Source organism: Calypte anna, chromosome 3 (assembly GCF_003957555.1).
Source record: "Calypte anna isolate BGI_N300 chromosome 3, bCalAnn1_v1.p, whole genome shotgun sequence".
In the NCBI taxonomy this organism is placed as follows: domain Eukaryota; kingdom Metazoa; phylum Chordata; class Aves; order Apodiformes; family Trochilidae; genus Calypte; species Calypte anna.
The window spans coordinates 9677961-9702818 of record NC_044246.1 but is presented as its reverse complement, the minus strand read 5'-3'; the positions used below and the strand labels follow the sequence as shown (position 1 = coordinate 9702818).

General features: G+C 38.0%; 1 protein-coding gene across 1 annotated transcript in view; it reads right to left on the bottom strand.

Annotated features, from left to right (window-relative positions):
• KIF26B (kinesin family member 26B) overlaps window positions 1-24858 on the bottom strand; it is a 276130-nt gene that overhangs the window by 162583 nt on the left and 88689 nt on the right. The window contains exon 4 of the mRNA XM_030448683.1: window positions 3164-3330. Within this exon, the coding sequence (XP_030304543.1) occupies window positions 3164-3330 (167 nt within the window). The remainder of the gene's footprint in view (window positions 1-3163; window positions 3331-24858) is intronic.

Below are 24858 nucleotides of genomic sequence, written 5' to 3'. Positions count from 1 at the left end.
TTGTGACAAAGACGACTGGTCACAGAAGTTAACTCATGTAAAAATCCTAAAATGCTCTGTGAATGATTCTTTTTGTTTGCAAAATCTTTCCATTGTTTCACAATCCCTAAATGGATTCTTTTCACCACTAATGTGTACTAGTAAGAAGCAAGAAGATGCTAAATTGGCATGGATTGGAGGATATGAAGATAAAAATGAACAATAGTCCTGAAAAGAAAAGCAAATTTGGTGCTTGTCATTAAAAGTACAAATGATCAAATTCAGTTTGTGTGTCAGAAGCACTGTTAGAAATTCATTATTCATGTTACCTGATATTCATAAGCCTGCCAGCAGAGTACTATGGACACTTCTCAATGTTTATTCCTTTAAATCATTCCTGTTCTGTCCCATGAGACTCCTGACATACGTTCTCTTGCAGCAATATCTCACAAATGACAATTCACAGAATTTGCAGCCTTTGTGGCTGGCTTGGAAATCTGTCAGCTGTAGATCATGGAGCATGACAGGTAAGAATTGAGGTAACTGTTAAGTCTCCTGGCTTTTCAAAAGATTAAGAGTCACTGTGGCTTTCAGACACTTCACCATGGCTCGATGCCAGCTGTAAGCCAGCTAGTGAGTATCTAGCAGTGCCTGAGAACAGAAATACTATGAGCTCCCAGTATTCCACTACTGATGTTTCTGAAGTAATTACAACCAAAAGTTCCCATGGTTGCCCTGACATTTCCTCCATACTATAGCATTTTAGTTAATTGGGTTTTTTTCATGATGATGGATGACTTTTATATCTGAGCTTCATCTGAGGTTTGCTTTCCTTTTTAGGGCACTTGCAGTGAAATACCGTGGGACATTATTCAAATTTGAGAAAAATATTTTCTACTCTTCTACTCCCAACCTCAGCTTCACATTCCCTGGCCGTGTAATGATTTCTTACTTACTGACCATGAAAACATCATATATGACACACATTAAAAAAACAGACATTGTTGGCAGTCACTATTCCATGTGCAACTTGCAATCAAGAAAAGCAAAATTTCAGATGCCTGGTACAAGTGACTGATTCATATTGTAAACTCCTCCACGCTAAGGAGTTTGACAACCACTGCATTTTTATTATTTATCCTTTTTTAAATTTTATTGTTTATCATATTTTATAATGTACTTATAAGTGCGTTCTTATGCTTTAGAAAAATGTAAACAGACAAGTAAGATGCAAAATAATTAATGAGCTTCAGTTTGAAAAGAAGTTATGGATTTTCTTGTTGAAAGGTCAAGCAGTGAACAATAGACTTGGATTTGTTTATTGAACTGTCTGCAGATGATATAATCTGGAGTCCAGCACAAAACTGATTTATGTAAGTCATGTTAATCTAATTATGCAATACCTCAAACTAACCCAAGCATTTTTGTCTTGTTAAGCACAGTTTAAAAATACACAGATTAAACATGAGATTTCTGCTGGGCCAAGCACACTCCAGAATTCACACCATCAGCTAGAAACTAAGAGTTCTACATAAATGCAGTGGCTTACACTAGGGGCTTTGAGTAAATTTAATTAGTTTCCTGCATTTCAACAGAGTGTATTAAGAGAAAATGAATTCTCTCAGCATAAAACAGTGAAACAATGAAGAACAAATGAGTTCAGCCATCTTCATAAATCAATTATGCTAAAATATGTGCTAATCCAAATCTGCACTCCAGTTGGATATTACCATATGAGTACATTCAGGAATTTTAATTTAAACTGCCTGCAGTTAAACAGAACAGGACAGAAAAACAAGACCACTGTCAACATTCACATTTTCTACTGCAGCATCACATCTACAAAGAAAAAGTTGCAGAGCTGCCCCAATGCTCACTGCATCTTCTAAAATGCTAATCTTAATCCTTTTACAGGATTCACTTATTGTACCACACTGAACATACACAGTCCCCATGTTTGTGAGTACAAACATGGAAGGAAGATCTTTCCAAATTTACAGAGTTCAACAATTTTAAACATTTTCCATTTACCTTTAAAATGAAATAGAATCATGTGGAATTACTAATAGTTGGCTCTCTAAAGGGTAGGAAATTAATCTGAATATGCCTGAGGCATTAACTCAAAACTTCACTCCATGTTTTGAAATTCTGATCTGTCACTAGATTGGTTTGCAAAGTGCTGAAAAAAAAACTTACTCGCTTGTTATTTCATTACTTCCACAACTCTTCTAAACTCAACCTTGTAATTATTGAGAAGCACTAACATACAAGGAGTATTTTAACTTCCTCAGCTACAGGAGAATTCAATTGGACTAAAAAGATCATGTGTTGAGGAAAAAAAAAAAAACAAACACCCACAAAACCCAAAGACATATCTGCACAGAACCATATTTCCATTGTTGGCAGTAGATATTTCAATTATAAGCTTTTATACACATTTAACAAACTATTTTTACAAACAAAGTAATAAAGGAAGCATGAGGATTTTTGTAAAAAACTCTCTCACTGAAATTTTTTTAAACATTGGCTTAGTATTCAACAGAAGACATGTTCCAAGGCTGAGTTTAGACCCTCATTCACCAACATGACAGGGACAGAAACCTTCATGTTTCAGTCGTAAAATGGAAGTCTTAATTTGGACTTGATGAATGGTGGTTCAAGGGTTGGACTCGATGATCTCTGAGGTCCCTTCCAACCCAGCCAATTCTATGATTCTATGATCTCTGAGGTCCCTTCCAACCCAGTCAATTCTATGAAGTAAAATTCATCAATGAAGCTTGAAAGTTGCCCAGCAAACAGAACTATACACCTCCTGATAGCTCTACAATTAACTGCCTATTTTGGAAAATTACTTGGATGGGACCTTCTCATTCAGGGATGCACCACTCTGAAAATGTCACTAAATCAGGTATTCTGGGACAGCAATCACATTTCAACCCGTATCAAGAGTTAAGGAGATATTTTACAGAAGAGGGTGGAAGTATCAACCCCATTTTACAGGGAAAAATTCTTAGAGGAGGGTTAAACAACATTTTCATGGTAATGCAAGTTTGTGATAATCCTGTAGCAACAACCATGTTTCACCAATGTATGTTGTAGTCTGTAAACACCATTTCTTCACTAGAAATCTCTCCTTTGAAAGAAATTATGTTTCCAGAGAAAGAAAATCTGAGAAATCTCTTACCTGGCAAAAAAGGATGCTGCCACCGAGGTGCCTGTGGATACTTCACTGGCTACATAGGTGCTCTGGGAAGCAGGGAAGCTGTACAGGGAGGGTTTGTCTGCATTGTAGCGGTTCAGTGCTGCTTCAGTCAGGCCCTCTCGACTAGACTCTGTCATAAGCTGAGATATCTGAAGACAGAAAAAACCAAAAGTGTCATCATCTGGAGCTCACTGCTGACCCCATCTCATCCAGAAGTGCCTCTGGGCTGCAGACAGAGCAAGAGAGGCATTTCATTCACTACATCTTTGCTGTTCTGTGAACAAGTTTATTGCTTCTGTCATGCCAAGCTACTGTACTTTGGCTCAGCTCTAACCTTCTCTGCATTAAACCTAATGGGATAAATTCATCCTAACACTAGAAATGTCAATAATGCCTATGGCTTTCCAACCACATGGAAAAGAATGAGTGAACCATAATCCTTTCTTGGTTTTACCACAGATACAAGAAAGTCAGCTTAGATATGAGTAAGAAATTTGAATTTTACTCCGAGGGAAAATACATTTGCCTTTGTAAAATAACACAGCACTGGTATTTTTGTTGTTCTTTCTATAGAAAAGCCAGTAATAGGCTCCATAATAGGAAGGAGTCCCTAGATAAATAGTTCCTAGACTATCATCTCTCTGGAAAATTGGGAGCATTGCCACTCACTGTCATTTGACTTCTTATAAGGTTTTAAACATCCTGTAATTTCATATTCTGATGGTCCATTTAACATTTTTCTCCCCTGTTAGAGAGCCTTATCTCAGCCTTTCGCTGTCCAGGAAAAGAAGTGGAGTTCAACCAGACTTGACTACACCCCCTTCAAATGAACTGAAAGATCTTTAATGACTTCAGAGAAAGCTGGGTCAGCCCTAATGAAGCACTTTCTCACAACTTTGATTTCAGTTTATTAGCTATTACTTCCACATGAATTTACAATAATGTGATTTCATTTATTGCTATTATTATAAATGCAGTTCCTAACAACTTCTGCTCCTCCTCCCCTCTATTCACCCTCAAATAGCTTTTGTTCACCAATGTATGACACAAACTTGAAACACATGCCTAAAAAGAACCCTCCCAAATTATTGTTAGCAATCATCCAAGGCATTGTCTCCTTTCCTCTGCAACAAGTTTACAAGAACCAGTCTCTCGCCTGTTCAGCTTCAGTTCTCATGCCTTTCTGTCCTTATCACCACAGTAAAAACAGAACATCTTTGTGACAGAAATCAAGAAAAATACTTCAGATCATCCTGTAGTTCTTTTTGTGCCTAGGCCTACTTTATTTCAGCTGCTAAACATCTCTTATTGAGATTGCTAACATCTGTTATTGAATGCAAAGCTGAAGAACTGTGATTTGATTTTGGGAGGGGAAAAGACACAATATGGCAACAGTTTTTAGAGCAACTAACAGCCCCTGTTTCTTTTATAGAGAATTTTTACTCATTTTACTTTGGCTAAGGTAATCCAAGCATTTATACTGATTTTACATATTTTTATGTCACTCAACTTTAATACTTCCAGAACAGGAATGCTAAACTAGCCACTCTATTTTATGAGGAACAAGTGCAATTGCTGAAAGTGCCTCTATTATATTTGTCACACGCCAAGTGTTTCTAATTTACTGATATACTTTATTGAATGAGCAGTGCTTTCAGGATGCTAGAGTCACAAATCCTGGACTTAAACTACCTCAATACTACTGTTAAAACACAAGATTTTAGGATACCAGGATTTTAGCATATGCCAGGATACTTCCCTACATTTCTAGCAAGCAGGCAGACATTTGTTCTTCAGTGTTCTGCTAACTTGTATATATCCACTTGGGGCATCCAATGCTCTTCAATTCACTAAATAATTATTTCCTCAAAGTTTCCATATTTCTTGCTAAATCAGCTATTTGTTTTGGGTTTTTTTTCACTAAATTAGCAAAAAATTCTGCTCCATCTTCTCAAATTATCTTGAAACCAGTGTCATCATCTACTGTGCTAAGCAGATGGATCTAAAAAGCTGTCCCTTCAGAGCAGATACAAACCTAACCTCATCTAAGTCCACACCCAATTCATACTTGAGATCAGGGATGGGCCATCACCAACCAACTGCCATTGCTGACAGTGCCACCAGGAAGTGCCACTCACTGTGCAAAATGGGATTGTTTCTATATAAACGTAGACTTTTCAATACTACTGCTATCTTACTGTGCATCCTACACAACAGCTCAAGTACCACAGGGATGGTCAGCTGCTCAAACTGCAAGCTGGGAAGCATCTGCGTGATGCCCAGCAGAGCCTGCTGGGGAGGCAGCAACTCTTCTTCCTGCTCATTCACACAGCTTGCTTTGTTGCAGAAAACAGGAAATTACTGTTGACATTGATATTGATGTATTATCTGTGAGTAGAAGCATTCCAGTGCAAAGAGCCATGCCTGAGAGCACTCCCAGAGCTGCCCTGCATGGGCACTCATAATGGAGCACATTGGGCTTCCTAAGCACCCTTCTGATCCTGAGGGTCCAACACCACTCCCTTGCTTCTTTACCCATGCTGCCACGTTTTCTGGAGTAATATCTGTTCCTCAGCAAGGGCTGTCTGAAATCTAAACTCCCCATTGCACACACTCCCTGCCCTTCTGCTCCACTGACTTACTATTTGCCTCAGCAGGGACACTTCTTAGTTGACAGTGTATTAGAAGGAGACCAAAATGGGTACATACTTATTCATAACACGACATAAATATTAAAAGAACTGACTTAAGCCATACTCCAGGATCTCAATCTAGAAACTGTTTCCAGTTTTAGCACTTTCCTTGTCTGCCAAAGTGGGATTTTTCAATAACTAAATGTTTCCAGACACAAAGAAAGCTGAAATATATCCCTGAATTTCAAACATTCTACTGTTCCTTATCTGGGAAGCCTGCAACACCATGTGATGTTATAGAGGTAAAAGCCCACAGAAGTGATCTTTATGTCCCAACTGCTAGTTTGCTTTGGATTCAGGAGAATCAAGGTTCATTTTGGTTGGCATTTACTTTATATACATGAAATAACAAGAGGTAGAAACAGACTGCTAGTTAGGGCACAGAAAAAGTCACCAGGATCACTTGTGATCCTGCAGTACTCATGTTCTGTTAAGCAGAACATCAAGTTTTGCTTGAACAAGCTCCTCAAGTCACTGTTCGTAACTTTTCCTTCTGTCAAAGCAAGGACAGGATAACAAACTAGAATTTGATAATTAATTATCAAATCTTCTCTTTGGTTATGCAGCCAGTAGATATGAAGGGCAAAGATGGTGCTATGCCAGTACTTACCAGAGTACTGTTCTCTGAGGTTTTAAAAACTGCTACATAAACAATACCACCTTTTGTCAGGCGTATATATAGCTTATTTATTTATAATTTTGAATTTTACAAGATTTTTTTGTTTTAGTCTTGGGACAGTGTTAAGAACTGGCATTGTCAAGGAAAGAAGTTTTAATTTTTATGCTTTGAAAATCTCCATGATTCCTGACAGTGGAAATTCTTCACTGTCTTTTCCAATGTTTTTAAGCTGCTGTGGTGAGGCTTTTACCCTTGCAAGGTAACAAAAGTTGCAAAAGGAACTAAGAAACAGTAAGGAATCAAAATAGCTAAAAAGGGAACATACAAAATGTGCAGATCAAAAGCAATAACAAACACAGATGGTTAGAGGGTCAAAAAGGAAGAGTTAAAGTGGATGAGTACTTCACTAGACATCTAGATACATGCCCACAATATTTGGCTAATATATCCTCATTTATTCCCAGAGTTCAACACATGCACACAAATTAGTGGGCAGAAAGAAGTCCAGATCAATCACAGAATCAGAGAATGGTTAGGGTTTGAAGGGACCTTAAAGATCATCCAGTTCCAGCCCTCCTGCATGGGCAGGGACACCTCCCACCTGTAAATGTTCAAGACCAGGTTGCACAGGGCCTCATCCAACCTGGCCTTGAACATTTACAGGGAAGGAGCATTAACAACTTCCTTAGGTAATTTATTCCAGTATCTTACTACCCTCATGGTGAAGAATTTTTTTCCTAATGTCTAACCTAAGTCTACCCTCCTTCAGTTTAAAACCACTACCCCATGTTCTGCCACTATCAAGTCATCTTCCTCTGGGCTGCTCTCTGTCCATTCTCCGCCCAGCCTGTATTTGTGCCTGGGGTTGTGCCAACCCAGGTGAGGGACCTTGTACTTGGCATTAGTTTGGCATGGGCCCACCTCTCCTGCCTGTCAAAATGCCCCTGGATGGCCTGCCTTCTCTCTAAGGTGTCAAGCACACCACACAGCTTGGAAACAACAGCAAAATTCATATAGTCACAGAGTACTGACTTCATGTCACTTCTATGGTATTTCTTTTCTTTGCCTCAGAGATTGCAGAGTATAGAAATAATTTAAACTGTTATAACCAAAAGTGAGCTTTGGAAGTAATCTCTTTGTTCTCTGATCACAGTACCAAAATATCCCTTTTTCCTCTGACACTGTGCTTACACGAACTTGAGTAAATATACCCAGGATATAGCAAGTATTGAAGGAAAAATACTCATCTAACAGGCACTTCCAAAGCTCTTAGAGAATTTCTTTTTTTACCTCATCTCAGCTCAAAAATTATAGTCGAAATTTACACTTTGAACATGAACAAATCCAGACTCTCCTCTCCCCTCCCCCTTTCTTTTCCCCCAGTAACATATGCCTGGCAAGTACAGTTCACATAAATCTGCTTCTTCAGTGCCACCGTTTCTCTCACTAGATACTATTTCTTGATTTAAAGGGGAAAAGAAGAATAGACTCCTCGATTCTCTTTCCCCTCCCTTCTGTGAGTACCCACATACGATAAACATGAGGTTTAAAATCAGTTAATGGGATATATTTTGAGAAATTCCTTGGCTGAATTGTTGGCAGCACATCACTGCCTGCATGAGCAACAAAGACAAAGCATGGAACAACACAACCTTTCATGCCTCAATAAAAACCTTTTAAGTGCACATGGAGTAAGACAGATGTCCCTCCCAAGGCCTCATTTTTTTCCTCCCGTCTCATAAAAGCAAAGCATCCATTAACTTCTTCTTTCACTGCTTTCTGACAGTATATAGCAAGAGCTGGAGATAAGTCATGATTTAAATTCCCTACTTCATAGAAGAAGATGGTTCTGCAGTTAAACCACAGGTGTCACCCAGGTTAGATTCTCTTCCTATTCCAAGTAAAGAGTCAATCTGTGGATAAGACTTGCCATCATGCACCATGAGGTTAACTGTATTTATATAAAGCATTTTAAAGACAAAATGATTTTTCTAGAGCTCTTGACCGAGATCTCCCAAATGAAATTAGTGTACAAAGGGAAGTTAGCTTTTATCAAAGATGTGAAACATCCTTTGCTCTGGAGGTAGTGAAGCATTCAGGAAAATCCCAAAAATTTAGTTAACATCAGTGACTGATGAATTATATGGATGCACAGAAAGGTGGGAAATGTATCCATGTCTGAAGCCAAATTCAATACACAAATCTGCGTTCAAACTCACTATAAAGCAATCCTCAGTGTCTAGCGATCATAATCTCAGGGGAGAATATCACTAGCAAGAAGAAACTGAAGGCAGAAAGCTCCCTTTCATAAACACATGCACACTTATGAATTGCTTACTTGGCAGTCCACTCTTGATTCAGAGCAGCATTGAATTTTCCGCCCAATAAATACTGAAGAAATTACTTCCTGGCTTATTTTAGACAGCAAATGTCTACATTAGCCAACAAAAAGGTTCTTCTTAAAGACCTCTTTTTAAAAGATGAGTTGAGTGAAGCTCTAAAGGATATCTCTCTTAAAGGTAGAGTACACCAAAACCAACAAAAATTCTTACAAACCTGCTTAAAACACAAGCTTAGCAGCTTAATTTCAAGTTTTCCATTATACACAATCAGGTCTTCTGATTTCTATGAGAATATTACATGACATTAATCTTTTAACTACTGCCCAATTCTTTTTTACTCATCACAGTATACACTCAGTCATATGAAGATAAAATAATTCTTCCTGTTTGGCTCAAGGAACCTACTTTGTGGTCTATGGGAGTGATGACAAGCACTGGAAGAAGCACCTCTCAGTACATCATTCATATCTGTCTTTTTTCTGACACAGACACAGAATACCAAATCTTTCCCAAGAACTAAGCAACTTATTTTTTTGGGCCTTGACCTATTCCTACCAATTCTTAGTGGCTGAGGCAAGAACTCTAATTTGCAAATTATTTTCAAAAACTATTGAATTCTTCCACTTTCTTTAGTATATAAGAGTTCACCATCTGATGTGACTGAGATTACTGAACAAGACAAAAAAATACTAAGCCACCAGCTTCCCAGCCACTACAAATTTCAGCACAATAACAGTAACTTGCCTGTAGGAAGCAGCATCAGAAAAGAGAGGAGAAGCTGAGTCTTTTCAGCAGAAGGGAGGTAATTAAGGGAATATCACAGTCCTGCTTCCCCTAAAGAAGCCATCTCTCCACAACAGAATGTAGCATTAAGTAGTAGAATCCCCTCCTACAGTTTGGCTATTTCTGAGGTATATCTGGAAATCCTGACTTCATCCCTTTTGCCTAACATGGAACTTCTGCACTAAGTTCTGTGCAGTAACAAGAGTGCAGCATGAATTTATGTATGGTAGCATTCAAAGGACAAGGTGACAGCTGGGATCCACTGTGCTCAGTGCCAAAATGAGAAAGATAAATGTGTAAAGTTTGACATTTATTATTAACCACATTTTAGTATGTTTACTACATTTCATAATTTTAGTGTTGCTGGGAAAGGTTTACATGTGAAAATAGGAAAGAGAAATATTAAGGAGTTAGCTTCAAATATCATTGTTAAATACAGCTTCAAATGCTTTGGGGTAAACTGATAGTGGGTTTACTGAACTACCAGTTAACTTAAGTGAGGTATTGGGGGTGGGTGGAGGGATAGAAGGAAAGAGTAACCTTGTCCTGCCCACACAGCTATCAAACTCATTTCAACACATCCTTCACAGGAAAAGGAGGAACAATTACATCATTCAGTCAGAACAACTTGAAAGAGGTAGGAATCTGCTAAGTCAGTCATCTTTAATACACCGTGGAGTACCAAGGACATACTCCACATCTGTCACGATTCACTCGTTACAACAGAGATCATATTTAAGGAATTATTGAGGACAAAGTCCATGCTTAGAAAAAAAAAAAAAAAAAAAAAAAAAAAAAGGTTTTGAAACAGTAGCAAGTTCCTGTATCCAGTGGCCCTGGCACACTCTTACAGCACCTTGCCATTTGATTATGACCTTTTTCTCTCCTAGCAGAATCCTAAGCTGCTACAGCTGGAGATAATTGCAAACACTGATACAGACACTGTGTGAGCAAGACAGCAACTTCTGATAGCCCTTTCCTGTCACAAGAATGTGTTTTATAAGGAACAGGCTGAAAAATTACATGCATAATATCTTCTACCTTCAGTCTATTTCTTAGATTCAGACATAATGAAGGTATGAAGGTTGCTTAGCAAAGGCATCTCACCAGTCATTGAGAATACTGAGACTCTAGGGAGGGTCCTCAGGCATGCTTTCCTCCTGCTGTATTCAAATTTACACACAAAATTTGAAATATGGATTCAAACTTCACTACTGAAGTGGAAAAAAATTGTGTCTAAATATAAAAATGCACCTTAGAAAGAGTGAGGTTTTTCAGAGTGAATCACTGGGATGGCAAGAATGCTGATTATGCTTTTCATATGTAAAGCCAGACTGTATTAAGAATAAACTACTTTGATTTAAACATTACTTAGTTACTATGACAGCACATAGAGCTTAATTGCAACCTTCAGCTTCCTGCTGTCCAAATGAAAGATGACCTCTGACTGCTGTAGCCACCTCCCATGTCCCTCTGTAAACAAGGCAGCTATTTCACACAGATCCAGTGCACTCCTCAAGCACAGATGAAATCCCAGTTTGTGCAGACATGGGCACATCCTCCCACTAACACTACTGTGATAAAGTTAGTTCCATCTCACACTTAACAACCCATACCATTAAATACTTGATTTTACAACAAATCACTGAATGTCTTCAGACGAGCTACGTGGAGGCTGATCCAACAGCTGATCAGACAACCAAATAATGGTGGATTTTTCTAGTGTATGAAATTTTTCTCCTCCAATGGAATTCTGCCTTTCAAGATAGTACTTTTGAAAAGTTTTATTTGTGCTGTATTTTTTATTGTAAACAATTAGACTTATTTCTGAGCCATCCATATTCTCCCTCTTGCTTTCACCAAGGACAGATTCTTGCACTAGCTTTTGAACTGAGAAGCAAAGCAGAACAAGTAAAACCAACCATCATACAGAGCAGCAGTCTGGGTTACTTCTTGAGCTCAATCTCATCAAAACCGATTCCAAATACTAATTAAATTGGCAACAATGAAAGCTTTATTATTAAACCAGAAATCTGCTCTATTAAACCCATGACAATCACCTATTTGCTTGATCAGCAAATCCACACACACACCATAACTTGGAAAATGTTAAGTTGATGCACGTTCCCAAGCAACCTCCACCACGGAGACATGAGGTTTTTAAGCTCACTTTGATCTGGCTTAGCAATGAATTCACTTTTCTCACTTTGCCAGTGTCCTCCTCAACTAATCCACAAAAGGAATAGTCAGTACTCTAAATACATCAAAAGGAATCAGTTTATTGTCTGAAACAGTACTTTTACCAAGCCCAATTCTTGCTTACTCACTTTGTACCAAAATATTTATTAGGCAGAAGAGCAAACAGTGGATAAAAATATTAGAGAAGGGGATATTACATAATCTGAAGTATTCAGGATGGCCAATATCTACCTTGAGTTAACTTAACTATTGAATGGAAGTTGCAGATTCCAGCGTGCGATGCTCCTTTTTTCTCACAGATATAGGTTGTAAATTTTATTTATTGTCTACTACACTTCATTATCAAACTATTTCCTGAAAGGTAAGGCCTCTACCTTGTCACAGAAAACACAACAGCCATCCTAACTCACCTTCCTCAATACCTTCCATATTTTCTTATGTCCATTCATGGGATCATGTCATCCTCTCCTATTGCTTCCCAATAAAGCTGGAGGCAGGAGAGCCACCCTGGGGTGCAGCTCTGCTCACCCTCCACACGTCAGGGCTCCCCCAGTGAAGCTAAGTCCCCATGGACAGCCCCCTGCAATGCTATGAGCTGGTCCTCACAAGTACAGCAGTGAAGCACCATCAGCTAGACCCAAATACGTATCTCATTTTTGAAGCTCCATCAGCCAAAGCTCTGCAGACAGAACAGCAATGTAAGGTTTCCCACCAGGCATCATCCCATGCTTAATTTGCAAATGAAAAATAGGAACAGCAGCAAGCAAAGAGAGGTTTCTGGTCTCAATTTTGTGTCACTGGCCTTTCAGCAATGGAAAAAGATACTGTGCAGCAACACAATAAAACTGCTTCCTTTCTTGTCGAGACAACAATATGGTAATTTGTAGGAAAACTGAGGCTGATGCTGGCTTTCAGAAGTTCTTTTAAATCTACTTTAATAAGTTATTAATTCTCTTAATTACCTGTATATCCTGTTGCTGCATCATTAAGTTGTGCAGCTGGAAATCATTTGGATCTTTTTCTACTATGACTTTTATTTGCTATGAGATTATTAACACTTTACAAGAGAAAAGGTTTTTCTTTTATATGGCTCACAAAGCTGATGTGATACATCCAGATCCAGCAAGCACACTGTAATCACTTGCTGTATCAGCTGCTTTTTTAGACCTCAGTGACCAGGCTAATTATGCTAAAATAACTGGTGCAGCAATGAAGAGTATGTGCAGCCTATGAAATACAAGCATGTCTGATTTCTTCCTCCCTGCACACATGGGTCAGCAACTACACAAAGCAGCTGCACTTTTGAAGCTGAGGCACAAATGTCTCTAGTTCCCCATCTGCAGGAGAAATACATTTGTTATAAAAACAAACTTTCATTTCTATGACCAGTTACTAACCTGCCAGCAACATCAAGACATCATAAGAAGTCCAAATCTCACTGTAGCTGTTTCACTATCACAAACAGCAATCTGTAAGCCATTGACCTTTCACTTGTCAGTTGACAAGAGCAACTCTAGAAGCTACCAGAGTGTGCCAGCATGTGGGCTTAATTTAAATGACATTATTGACCCAGAAAGAAACCTCTTTCTATAGCTAGCAAGAGAGTAAGCAATAAAAACACCATTAGTTTTTCCATATGTAGGTGTGTGAACTGGATCATTAGTCTTTATTTAAAAGACATACGATCAAGTTCTTCCATGAAACCACAAAGAGAGAGAACTACTTTATTTCCAGCACAAAAAGAAATCTGACAGAGTTTCCTGCAGTGGTTATAGCATAAGAATGCAGCATAACAACAATTCAGCCCACACACAGTCACATCAATATCTGACCTTTTTGAGGAGTAGGACCAGTACATGTCTGATGGGTCTCTTACCTAGCTGCTCAAGGAAAGGTGCATGGGTTTGACCCCCAGCAATCTAGAAAAAGCCTTGAATATTATTTAGAAACTTGTACCATTCCAATGGCTTCCCCATTAGAAAGAAATTAACAACAACTTTTCTATTGATTGCTGCCAAAGATTTAATTGTACTAGTGCTGGCAGACACCACAATAATACAAATTGTTTCCTCTGTGTAGTAGGTCATAAGACCTAATGTACCTTATAAAGGGAGGAACAAAAGGACTTGGACTTGAATCTTGCATGAGATATGAGCTTTTGAACAAACATAAAAGAGACAGAAAAGCTTGCAAAGAGTCAACTCTGTTATTTAGAATAGTTGGTTTAGAACCCAGGAATATTTTGTACCAAGCAATATAGAAGCCTGGAAAATTTAAGCTGAAGACTGAGAAATCTCTCTCAACTCATCAAATATTCTAAGCTTAAAGATTTATTTTGTGGTATCTTTTTCCATGCGCTTTCCTAGATGATCTTCACACAGAAACAAATCTTTCAGAACTGATTAAATAAAAGTTAACCTCTGATACCAATGATTGTTAGTACTGCTTATGCAGTTTTCTCTTTTGCAGTCTCAATAAAATATTAACAACTCATCCTCTGAAAGGACTTTGAGAAGAACCTTGTATATGCTGATCCATTATTTACTGAAAACAAAACCTGAGGTGCATGTTTGAATGCTTTGTTAAATTTCCATTTCTCAAGAGAAGCTTAAGGCTCCAAAACCTGCAGGCAGCAAAAAAAGCTTTAAAAAATACTGTGTTCAGATCTGTCTACTCACTAACTTACTGTGTACCTTCCCTCCATTTCAGTTTAGCTTGACCAGTCTTCTACAACACATCTTCCAGTGTATTACTGATATTCTAGTAAGATCTCTCATCTTAAGAAGTATAATTTGTCTCATTCCTGAAGAAGAAAGCATCTTTTCTATTTTCTTTGGCTGGGCTTAATTCACAGGAAGTGTTTACAGCTGTAAAGTACCCAGTTTAATGCATGAAATTTAGTTCTTAAACATGTTAATATCAGCTTCAATGCTCACAGTTAATATTACTGAAGTTGCACATATTCAGGTGAAACATTCAACTCATCATTTGTAATGCTGTCTAGGAGCCAGTTTACTTTTCAAACACTAACTGACATTGTATGAGGTGTTACGAGGGCTCAAGAACAGCAATACCTTGCTGTGCCACCTCATAACAGCTGCCTACTTGCCCACACTTAATCTGTGGCAAATGCAAGGTACAAATGATTCATCTCCCAATTACTTTACTAGAGCTGTCAAAGAAACCAAGTCAAATCATCTTGAATTTTCTGTGAACTATTAATATGAATTCACAGTTATCATGTATTAGGTAAAGCTTGATAAAAGTTATCAAGATGATCATGGGTCAAGTCCTAAGACTTATATTAAGCTAGGAGAGCCAAATTAGGAGCTTTACACAAGGCTGAATGCAGATCAGTTCAAAAGTTAAACTGAACATCCAGAAGGGTTCAGCAGGGATAGGCATAAACAGAGGATATTGGCTGTTACTTGGTCTAAAAAAGCACACAAAAAATATGCTGAAGTGAAAACAAGAGAAGCACCAAGGGAGTGGTGTTGCAAGAAAGGCACTTTCCAGGGGCTGGAGAACTGGGAGCCTTGTACTTGCCTAAGAAACACTCATACTCTGTTCCAACAAGCAGAGATGCCAATTCATTCTTCAGAATTCAACAGCATATCCTTTCAATACAAATGCCCTGCAAGATCTTAACATTTCAAGATAAAAAGCATAACAATATTGTGTTCCTCTTTTAGCCTCATTTTCCATGCTGAAAACTTCCATCTTTTCTATGGAAAAGATATAAACTATGGCCTAACCCACCATCTCACAATGTGGAAGTCATGCAGGACTGCATTCCCCTTTTCTGTCTCTACTATTAACAGTCCCTTGCAGGTGTTATTCTTTCATGGTACTAACACATTTCTAGCAATATCTAATGTCACAGTTATCAACACTAATGGGAGTTGCCATGAAGTTGTCTGATTTCCAGAGTCAGTATGCAACTGCTAAAGTTTTCCCTTGAAAATAAAAACCAAAACTCAGTCGGGCAGTTCTGCAGAAGCTATTGCATCAGCTGGAGTGACCCTGCTATAAATATAACAAAGCTGGTTTTTCTAATCTGTCACAATACATGAACACCTCTCTTACTTTCGTGTTAATAATACAAGCGTCCTGATGAGGTTTTAGAACTATTTTATGGTAACAACCACCATACTTTTTAACAGGCATACATTAAAAGAACTCAAAAGGTGCCAGATAGCCTTCAAATGAGACCAGTAGCTGGAGAGAAACAGTTCCTTCCTGGCCCTGAAGATGAATGCCTTAAGGCATGGCTTTGATTGCCTTATTACCTTAAGTTTGCTTAGCTACAGCTGTTATGAGCAGTCATAAAAACCACTCAGCTATAAGCCTTTGACTTGGAGGCTACTTCCTACAGTGAATTCTGTAGGCCAGCAAGGTGTCATGTTATGCTGTCTTCTGTTTGCTCCAGATTTACTGCCCTCAAAGCTAATGAAAGCAAGAAGAGGAAGAGCACACCCTCAACTGTTAAACTCAAATTATGCTCTGTTGGTGGATATTGTAAACTATGAGGAACTGGGACCCTCTGTTCTGGTCACATTTCCAGGGCACAGAAAATAGGGCAGCTTAGGAGGAAGAGGCTACATCACATAGGATGGACATTTCTTGCACCACCCTGAACATATTCAAACTTGTTTACATATGCTCCTAGTCTACTCCTATTTCTTCTATTTTCCAAGTTAATTCTGGTTTTGCATAATCTCATTTGCTGCAATTTCTATGATGTTTTCCATCCAAATAGTTTGTTTCAGTTGGCCATTTTCAATCTGCAAGTCCTGAAGGCATCCAAAGAGAGCATGATTTTCCAGAAGCCAAGTGAACATCTCATTAGCTGAAGTTGGCCAAGCATTTAGTTCACATACACACAATGTTCTTTCCCCATTATATATAATCTGCATCTTGGTCTGCAGAAACCATCATAGTCCATCTTCATTATGACAGCTTTACAATAGGAAGATTATTTCTCACCTCAGGGCTCTTCTACACTAAGAACTTTAAGCATACTGACTGTCCATTTTCAGCTGGCATGTAGTGCATGTTCACTTGGAGGCTGAGCAATTAATAACAATCTCCATCTCTCCAGACCAGCTAAATAAAGTCAGATGAAAAACAGTATTTTCTCCCTATCACTGATTTTAGATTCCCCTTCTTTTTAGGCAAAGCTGGGACATAAAACTTCATTACTTTTCTCAAATGACACCAAAAAAACCAACCAACCAAAACAAAAAAACCCCAATCAACTCTGAAGATACAAGCTACAGAAGAGGCACAGGCTCCAGCCTGGCTGTGCTCTACAGCCCTTTCTGAATCAGCAGAAGAGGAAACAGCTGAACATCTGTAACCTGCAGCACTAACAAATGACAACCATTCCTCATTATTTCAAATTCCATCAGTGGAGCCTATCATAAGAATTTGGGGTGGAAAAATAAATAACTATTTGATTCACCAAGATTTATTTTCCATTAACACAGAACTTGGATCAAACCAGCCTTCACAATCTTCTGTTACTTATCCCCTGTCTGGGAGAAGGGCTGTAGGAAGACAAATAAATGATAGTCATAAGAAAAGTCTTATTACCTGAAGTGCTTAGTTTTGGATAGCACTGAAGACAGTAAATAGTAGAACTATTTCCTCTTTACTAATAGGTACAATTTATGTATACTTTCTAAGTAGAATTTGTTCACAGTACATACACAGCATGTTCTTCCAGCTTTTCTTATAAATTATTGACTGTCTCTGTAGTAGATTAATTTCAGTTAGACCTCTACTTTGTGAATCATTTAGTGCCCTTTTAATTTTCTTATTTATTTTTTCTCCTTGTAGGCTTTTTTTCCTATTTTTTATCACTGATATTTTGCAATTTCTATTCTTGTTCCTTTCCATACCCTGTGGGCACTTTTCCTGTGGGCAGCCTAAGATATAGGAGAGACAATCACAACAAACTACTTGGAAAACTTATAGGATCTTAACAGTTAAAAGCCAGAAGTTTAAGAAAGAATATCAGCTTAAGAAAATTGTCTGAAGGTATACAGTCAAGTCTTATAGCTACATTTATTTCTTGCTTATAAGAGTTAGTGTAAATAAATTTCAAATTGCACTTTTCTACTTTTTTTTTTCCTTAGAGACAGCAACAATTAATATATATTTAGTCCAAACAGGACACCAACAGAGACAAAATCACTGCCCCAAGGAGTTTACAGAACAAACTAAACTGACAAAACGCAATTCAACAGGGTCTAAAAATAAGCAGTGATTAAAATTAGTGCAGGAACTGTTGGTCGGTATTTTTTATAAGCAAACAGCAAGACTACATTAACTGGTCCCCTTGGGAATAAAACATTTACAATAGATTTAATTAAATGCATTTAATGAAGTCCAAATATAAGAACAACAAACAGGCCCCTCATCTGAAATGGTGCCTTAAGTGTAGTAAAACATTCTGAACCATAATAAATACCTCCTGGTTATCTTCAGTTTTCATTCTGGCTTTCAGCACTACAACCAAGGGGTTTTATTTGCACATGAAATGGTCTGGATTTCCCACCCCTTAACTTATTTACAGAGTTGGTAATGGAAAAGTTTCAGAAGTTACATTTAAATCAATTTTTGAAAGGAAGTCTTAATTCTACTTTAATTCATTTTTAATAGAGCACCATGGACAGATTTTCTGTTCCACAGTGACACACCAAAAGCCTCCAGGTCAGTTAAGTGCTGTGTTCTACCTGTGCAACTAAACAAAAAAGGCTTCACATGTCTCTTCTCAAGGTATATGGGACAGGCATTTTCTACATCATCTTGCACAGTCATTTACACTATGCCAAAGGGATTACCAGACAGGTGCTGCTCAGTGTGTGAAACACCCCACTTCTACAAAATTAGCTTTCAGAACTCAATGAACTCTGATTCTTCCATTTTGCTTAACATCAGCAGATCATGCAGTAAAGGAAAAAAGCACAACGATGCTGTCACCAGTGAACCTGATTCCAGATCAGAATCTATCCTGAAGTTTATCATCAATTTGGTTTGGAAAAGCAGACAGGAGTCTTTTCTAGAGGACACTGACAGGAAGAAAAATACATTTGTGTGTGGGGCAGATAATTTCATGCACACACAAATAAAGAAACTATACCATTTCATGCCCAGAAAACCAGAAGTGAAAGGAATATATTTATACATAAAATTCTCCACACTATTTATGCATTAAACCAAGAATTCAGGCATAATTCTCCAAATACTTCCCATCACTAACTTGTGCTGCTCACAATGGCCAAAACAGAAGCCATATAAAACTGGGACTTTTACCTTGTGATCAACACAGAGGACTAGAACCCTGAAATATCCATTCCCATATGGTGTCCCCTACAGTGGGTTTCATGCACACAAGGTTCAGTCTTATCCATCAGAAATAGATGATTATGAACAGAAAAATATTAGTTTCAAAGCACAATTTTCCAGCAGAATAGCACCACATAAGGTTCCCCTAAGAGGAAACAGAGCATTGTAGAAGGATGACAGGATTTTAGTGTTTATTGGAACTACTTTTATTAGGAATTAAGGTAAACAACAAGGGAGATATATCCTGGGCTCAGAAGCTTTTTCAATGAATAAGTTTCAATGATACTAAAACCTAAAAAACTTCAGATGTCAATTTAAAACTTCTATAGCCTTGTTCTTCCCCCAGGGCACACTTTCAAGTGAATCCTTGTAAAGCAAAGCCCTTTTTCTTGTTTTCTTTTCAGAAAGCACAGTAGTAGCTTCTTGCAAATAGTAAAGTGTATGAATTCTGTGCAGTTCGTAAAAATTCCAGCTCAAGTCTATTACAAACATATCTGAAATAAAAAGCTACCACAAAGCAGGTATTTTCAGCCTCTTTTGTTTCCAAAGTTTTTTTCAAAATTGTTGTGAATCCTTATACTGCCTGTTTCATAACCCACTCTGATATTCATTCTTCCAGACAAGCACAAAAAAAAAAAAATCTCTAACTTCCATATATGAAATAACAAGATAGGCCTTTTTATCTTGGGTGTAATAGAAGGTTATTTTCTCTGTTGTTTGCAATCTGCATAGTATCCATCTCAGGCATATCTTTCCAATGTCTTGTACACCTGCTTATTAACGCATGAGAAAATAAAATGAGGTTCTTTTCTTTCAAATATAACGCCAAGATTTAATTTTGATGCTCAAAGCAGCTTGGGTCCTTTTCAGAAATGGACTTTATAACCTGCAAAATATTAGAGTTACCATTCCAGATCTTTCAGCTGAGTTTATATTATATGTTTCCTGGTAGAAGTTCATTTTCCTTCAGTCCATGTCCACACAACATTTCACAAGTCTGGGGAGAAAATTCTTCAAGCTGTGGCTACTGACAGATCTCCTTTGGCTTTCTGTGGTACCATCTAGGTATCCTCCAAGAAATTGAGAAGGCATTTCTAGTCAATGTATTCAAATTGGGCACAAGAACACTAGCAGCAACAGCTTTAACAAAAATCTTTATTTTCAATGAATTATATAAAATTAAGCAGCAGAGAAGATGGGATGCTGAGAGCAATCAGTTGATTTGAACTACTGGTGTGAAGCATTTGTAACTAATAGGTGCCCTCCTGTTCTCTTATACTTGAAAGGAAACCAAGCCATAATAAGCCTCCACTGCCACACTTGAAACCATGTTTTACAGGAGAATATATGAGGAATAAGGTGTTATATTATTCATATTCATTATATCATAGAATGCCAAGTGGCTTTAGAACTTATGTCCCATTGCATCAGTGCCAACCATCCCTGCTTCAGAGACAAAACATTGAGGGGGAGGGAAAAAATGGAAATACTTACAATATATGACTAAATTGAGTAGGGAGCAAAAAAAGAAAACCGTGAATGCCACATCACTGAGCTTGGAAAAATCTCAACCTACATAATCTGCACATACATAACCCCTGTCTCAAGGTCCTTTGCAGAAATCATGATTTAGCCCTAGCTGTCCATCACACCAGCTACATGCATTTCACCCATTCAAATAACTCTGGTGTCCAGCAATGTTTAAAAGTATCTGTAAAAAGTGCAAGACAACACTTGAGAGATAAACAGCATCACTACTGAATCCTGGCTGCAAACAGCACTACCAGGCATTCAGGATTCCAGAGGCAAAGACCCTTGTGATGACTGAGTAGGGCAGAGAATAATGAAAAGCTGGTAACATGAGAACTAGGTTTTTCCCTCCAAAGCATTTATTTACATAAAATCAAATAGATCATTTATTTATAGAATCATAGGATCACTTAGGCTGGAAAGGAATTTTAAGACCATGAAGTTCAAACCATTTAGCATTTACACCCAAAAAATAAAGTAAAATAAACTTCAGGACACCCTCTGATGCTCTTGTAATTTGTCAGGCCTGATAATGAGGGGACCCTTAGCTGTGTTGTTTTCCTAAGCCACCAGAGCAATAGCTGGTTATATTATTTTCCAAATAGGAGGGCTTCAAAGAAAAGAAAAAAAAAAATCTTCCACGAGCTTGTAAATGAAGCTTTACTTAAAACTCTTCACAAGGACTTTCATGGAAGCTGGTCCAAATTTAGGCAAAACTTTGTGTACATTTACCTGCGAGTCCTGTCTATGATCACTGCCACGATAAACATGTATGGTACAGGTGACAATAGTGTCACCTCACTTCTTATCTCCTTCCCCCTGGCAATGACCTTCACACAAAGTCCTCAGGCATCAATTAAGAATTGATGCTGATCAATTAAGAATTATGTCCCATTACTATACATTTTCTTCTGATGCATCTCTAGAATTTCTTTAACAACACAAGTTAATTTTTCATCTTCTATGTTGCACTGTGGTAACAGAGTTTTCAGAATATACTTTCTAGGTACAAGAGTAAAACATGGAGAGGACTGTGGTTATAGCTTGCATTTACATTTAGCAGCACTGTCTAGCTCCAGCAGCCTAAAACCTGTCAAGATGAAAAGCAACAATAAACTCTATCAGCTGTCTCTAACAGGAAAAAAAAATGTCTATATGCTTTAGAATAGAAAAGTTTTTCTAAATGAGGCTTAAACTCTGCTTTTAGTAATAGCTTTGACCGTCTTGCAAAGTAATAGATAATGCACTGAAAGGTGTAAAGAAACTGCAGAAAGCACATCCCAGGTATGTTTTATCCAGTGACACTGAGCTGCACTCGTAGACCAATGGCAGCTACAATGAAGTTAGGAAAGCAGAAGCAATTTCATCAAGAATAGATCCAAATTTTATTTTTCTGTCTTTCCCATTATCCAAAAGCCTGTGACTAAATTTAGCCAGCTATTTAACAAACATGCATATATGCCACTTTCACAAATTCAAAATAGAATCCAACAATTTGAAGTAAAGCATGGCAGACACATGTATATGTAGTTCAAAAAGCTGCCAAACAAGCACCAAAGTCCTCAGATACCCTAATGACCTAAGTAATACTGACCCTTGTGCTCCATGCAAGGAATAGCTACAGATATTTCCACTGAGATTTGCTAGGTGACATTAAGCACATTGGACACGAACCAACCCCTTGGAAGTTGAGAGCTCATTATTTTCCTTTCCTTTCCAACCTTTGGTGCAGTTCTGAATTCAGATAAGGAGGTTAGGTGGGAGTGAAAGATGAAGAGCAATTTCATTTCTCCTCAGAGCAGTTTGTAGATGTTTTTATGAGCTGGGAGGAACTTTCTCTCCCAGATGCACTCCTTCCTTATTCTTCATAAAATACAGCTTGGTTCAAAAGCCACTGCATAATTGGCCTTCTGCTTACTTTTGTCAAGAGAAGCAGTTCCAACAGACTCTTCAGTGTGGGGTTAGACAAGAGGTGTATAAAAAAAAAAGAGCTTCCCAACCACCAACCCAAAGGGAAATTGAGCCCACTTGGACTGCAAGAGACCATTTACACTCCCAGCAGCACAGACCTCATCACACTCTGGATGATCAAATCTTACAGAGTTAATGTTGATCTCATTCTTACCTGTATGACACTGCAATAGCCATGTCAACTGCAAAGTAGTTATCCTGGTGTGAGACATTAGAGTCTGGTCTCAAATTTATTTTATATGGCAACACCCGCCTCTCAAGTTCCCTATGTCTGGAATATAACAGAACTATCAACAACTTTAACTCAAATTCACTGAATCAAAGAGAACTGTCCCAACACAGAACTTGATTCTCTGTTTCCGATGCCATTGCAGCCACACTTGTGAAAACAATGGTATTACATGATAGATGTGTGGAATCACATTTCAGTTACATCAGCTTCTAGCAATTTATTCCTTACTTCCCAAAACCACAGCATAACACCCAAGGAAAAGGCTTTAAAAGGCTTTGTCTTTTTTTTTTTTTTTTTTTTTCACAGCAATACAATTCTTCATCTTCATGTTTAAAAGCTGAAATCATTTTCTAAGCAAAATCAAAGTTAGAACAGGATCTTAGAAAAGGCAAACAAAAACACTTATCATGCTCCTAAATCTAATCTTGTTTCTCTATCCTATTTCTGTAAAACTATGTGAGAAACAAATATCTCAGTCAAAGAGACAATACTTGATTTGTGTCTTGTTTGCATGATAGGCCTTAGGAATCTGAAGGGAAACTCCTAAATTTACCATCTAATTCTTTTGTCATCCCCTTTCTTTCCACGTCGTGGTTAGAATCAGTTAACCTTGTTTTCTATTTTCTCCCTTCTTGGAACACATGCAAAACAATAGCAATATAAAGGAGATATATCAGCCACAGGACTGTATCTTTATGCAGCTTTAAAGACCAACATTTTGCTCATATGAGTGATTCAACCCAAGAGAGCTTTTAGAAGCCATGAATATTCACATACTAGACCAAGAAAAAAATACTAAAAAGAATTTTGAAATTTACAGTGTGTTGAACTCTGGCAATGCTGTTGAAACTGTTGGAAAAGCTTTCTTCACTAATCTGTTTATCACAGGCTCCCATCCAAAACACAGCACCAGTCATCTGGTGTCAGCTGGTGTTTATCCTTCACCAGGTTCAGGCTCTAATCTAGGCTCTCTCTGCAGCTGCCACTCAAGGGCCACTTTCAGAATAGAGGGACAAAGAATCTAAGAGCTAAGTACACCAGCATCAGTCAGCCCAGTTACACCTGGAAAGCTCCAGGAGTAATTTCCGAAATTCTAGTCCTTAGCAATATATTGGATGTATTTACAGGAAGCCTTCTCCGTGGAATATAATATCAATTGCCTTAAGGCTGTATGGAAATGTAGATCTTGCATCTTTTTATGCTAATACCAGAAAAAGAAGGCATTTTTTAATTGCCCACATAAACAATTAATTTATGAATCTTCCTAAGCTCTTCGCATCAGTATTATTTCCATGACAATAAGTTCCACAGAAATGTACATTGCATGAAAAGCATATTTCCTCTTCTCACTTTCAAACTAGCTGACTTGCCTTAGCTCTATGTTTTTGAACTATGAAATACAGCAGAAGCTGACCATTTCTCTCTCTTACTCTGTGCCACCATATTTACAGGGTGGGAAACAAAGGGATAGTTTTGTGTCAACACATAATTCTTACTTCTCCCTGTCTACCCAATCTCTATATCATTTTTCCCCACTGTTAAAACATCTTCCCTGCTCTCAGTTTGTACTGTTGTTCAGTGATGCAAGCAGTCAGCACAGCTGTTCTTTCAGAAAAGAAACTAGTCTAACACATGGACAAAATCCTTAAGCTACAGAGCAGGGGAGGAAACCAAGACTCCAAATCCTTCACTAATTGTGATCTTCTGGCTTTCCCTAATTTACAGGATTAACTCGCTCCTCTAATAGCCCACAGATTTCTTCCTCACATCACAGCTGAGTCATGGGATTTTCATACTCACAGGATAAGCCTACTTAGCTCTTTTCAGTCCATGGGATACCCTTTACCTCTTTCTTCCCTTAGTCAGCCCAGTATCATGAAGCAGAAAAGTAATGATTCTAAGGTCATTAAGCCATGCATAAAAATGCCTTAAGAGATCAAATCACACCAGAGAAA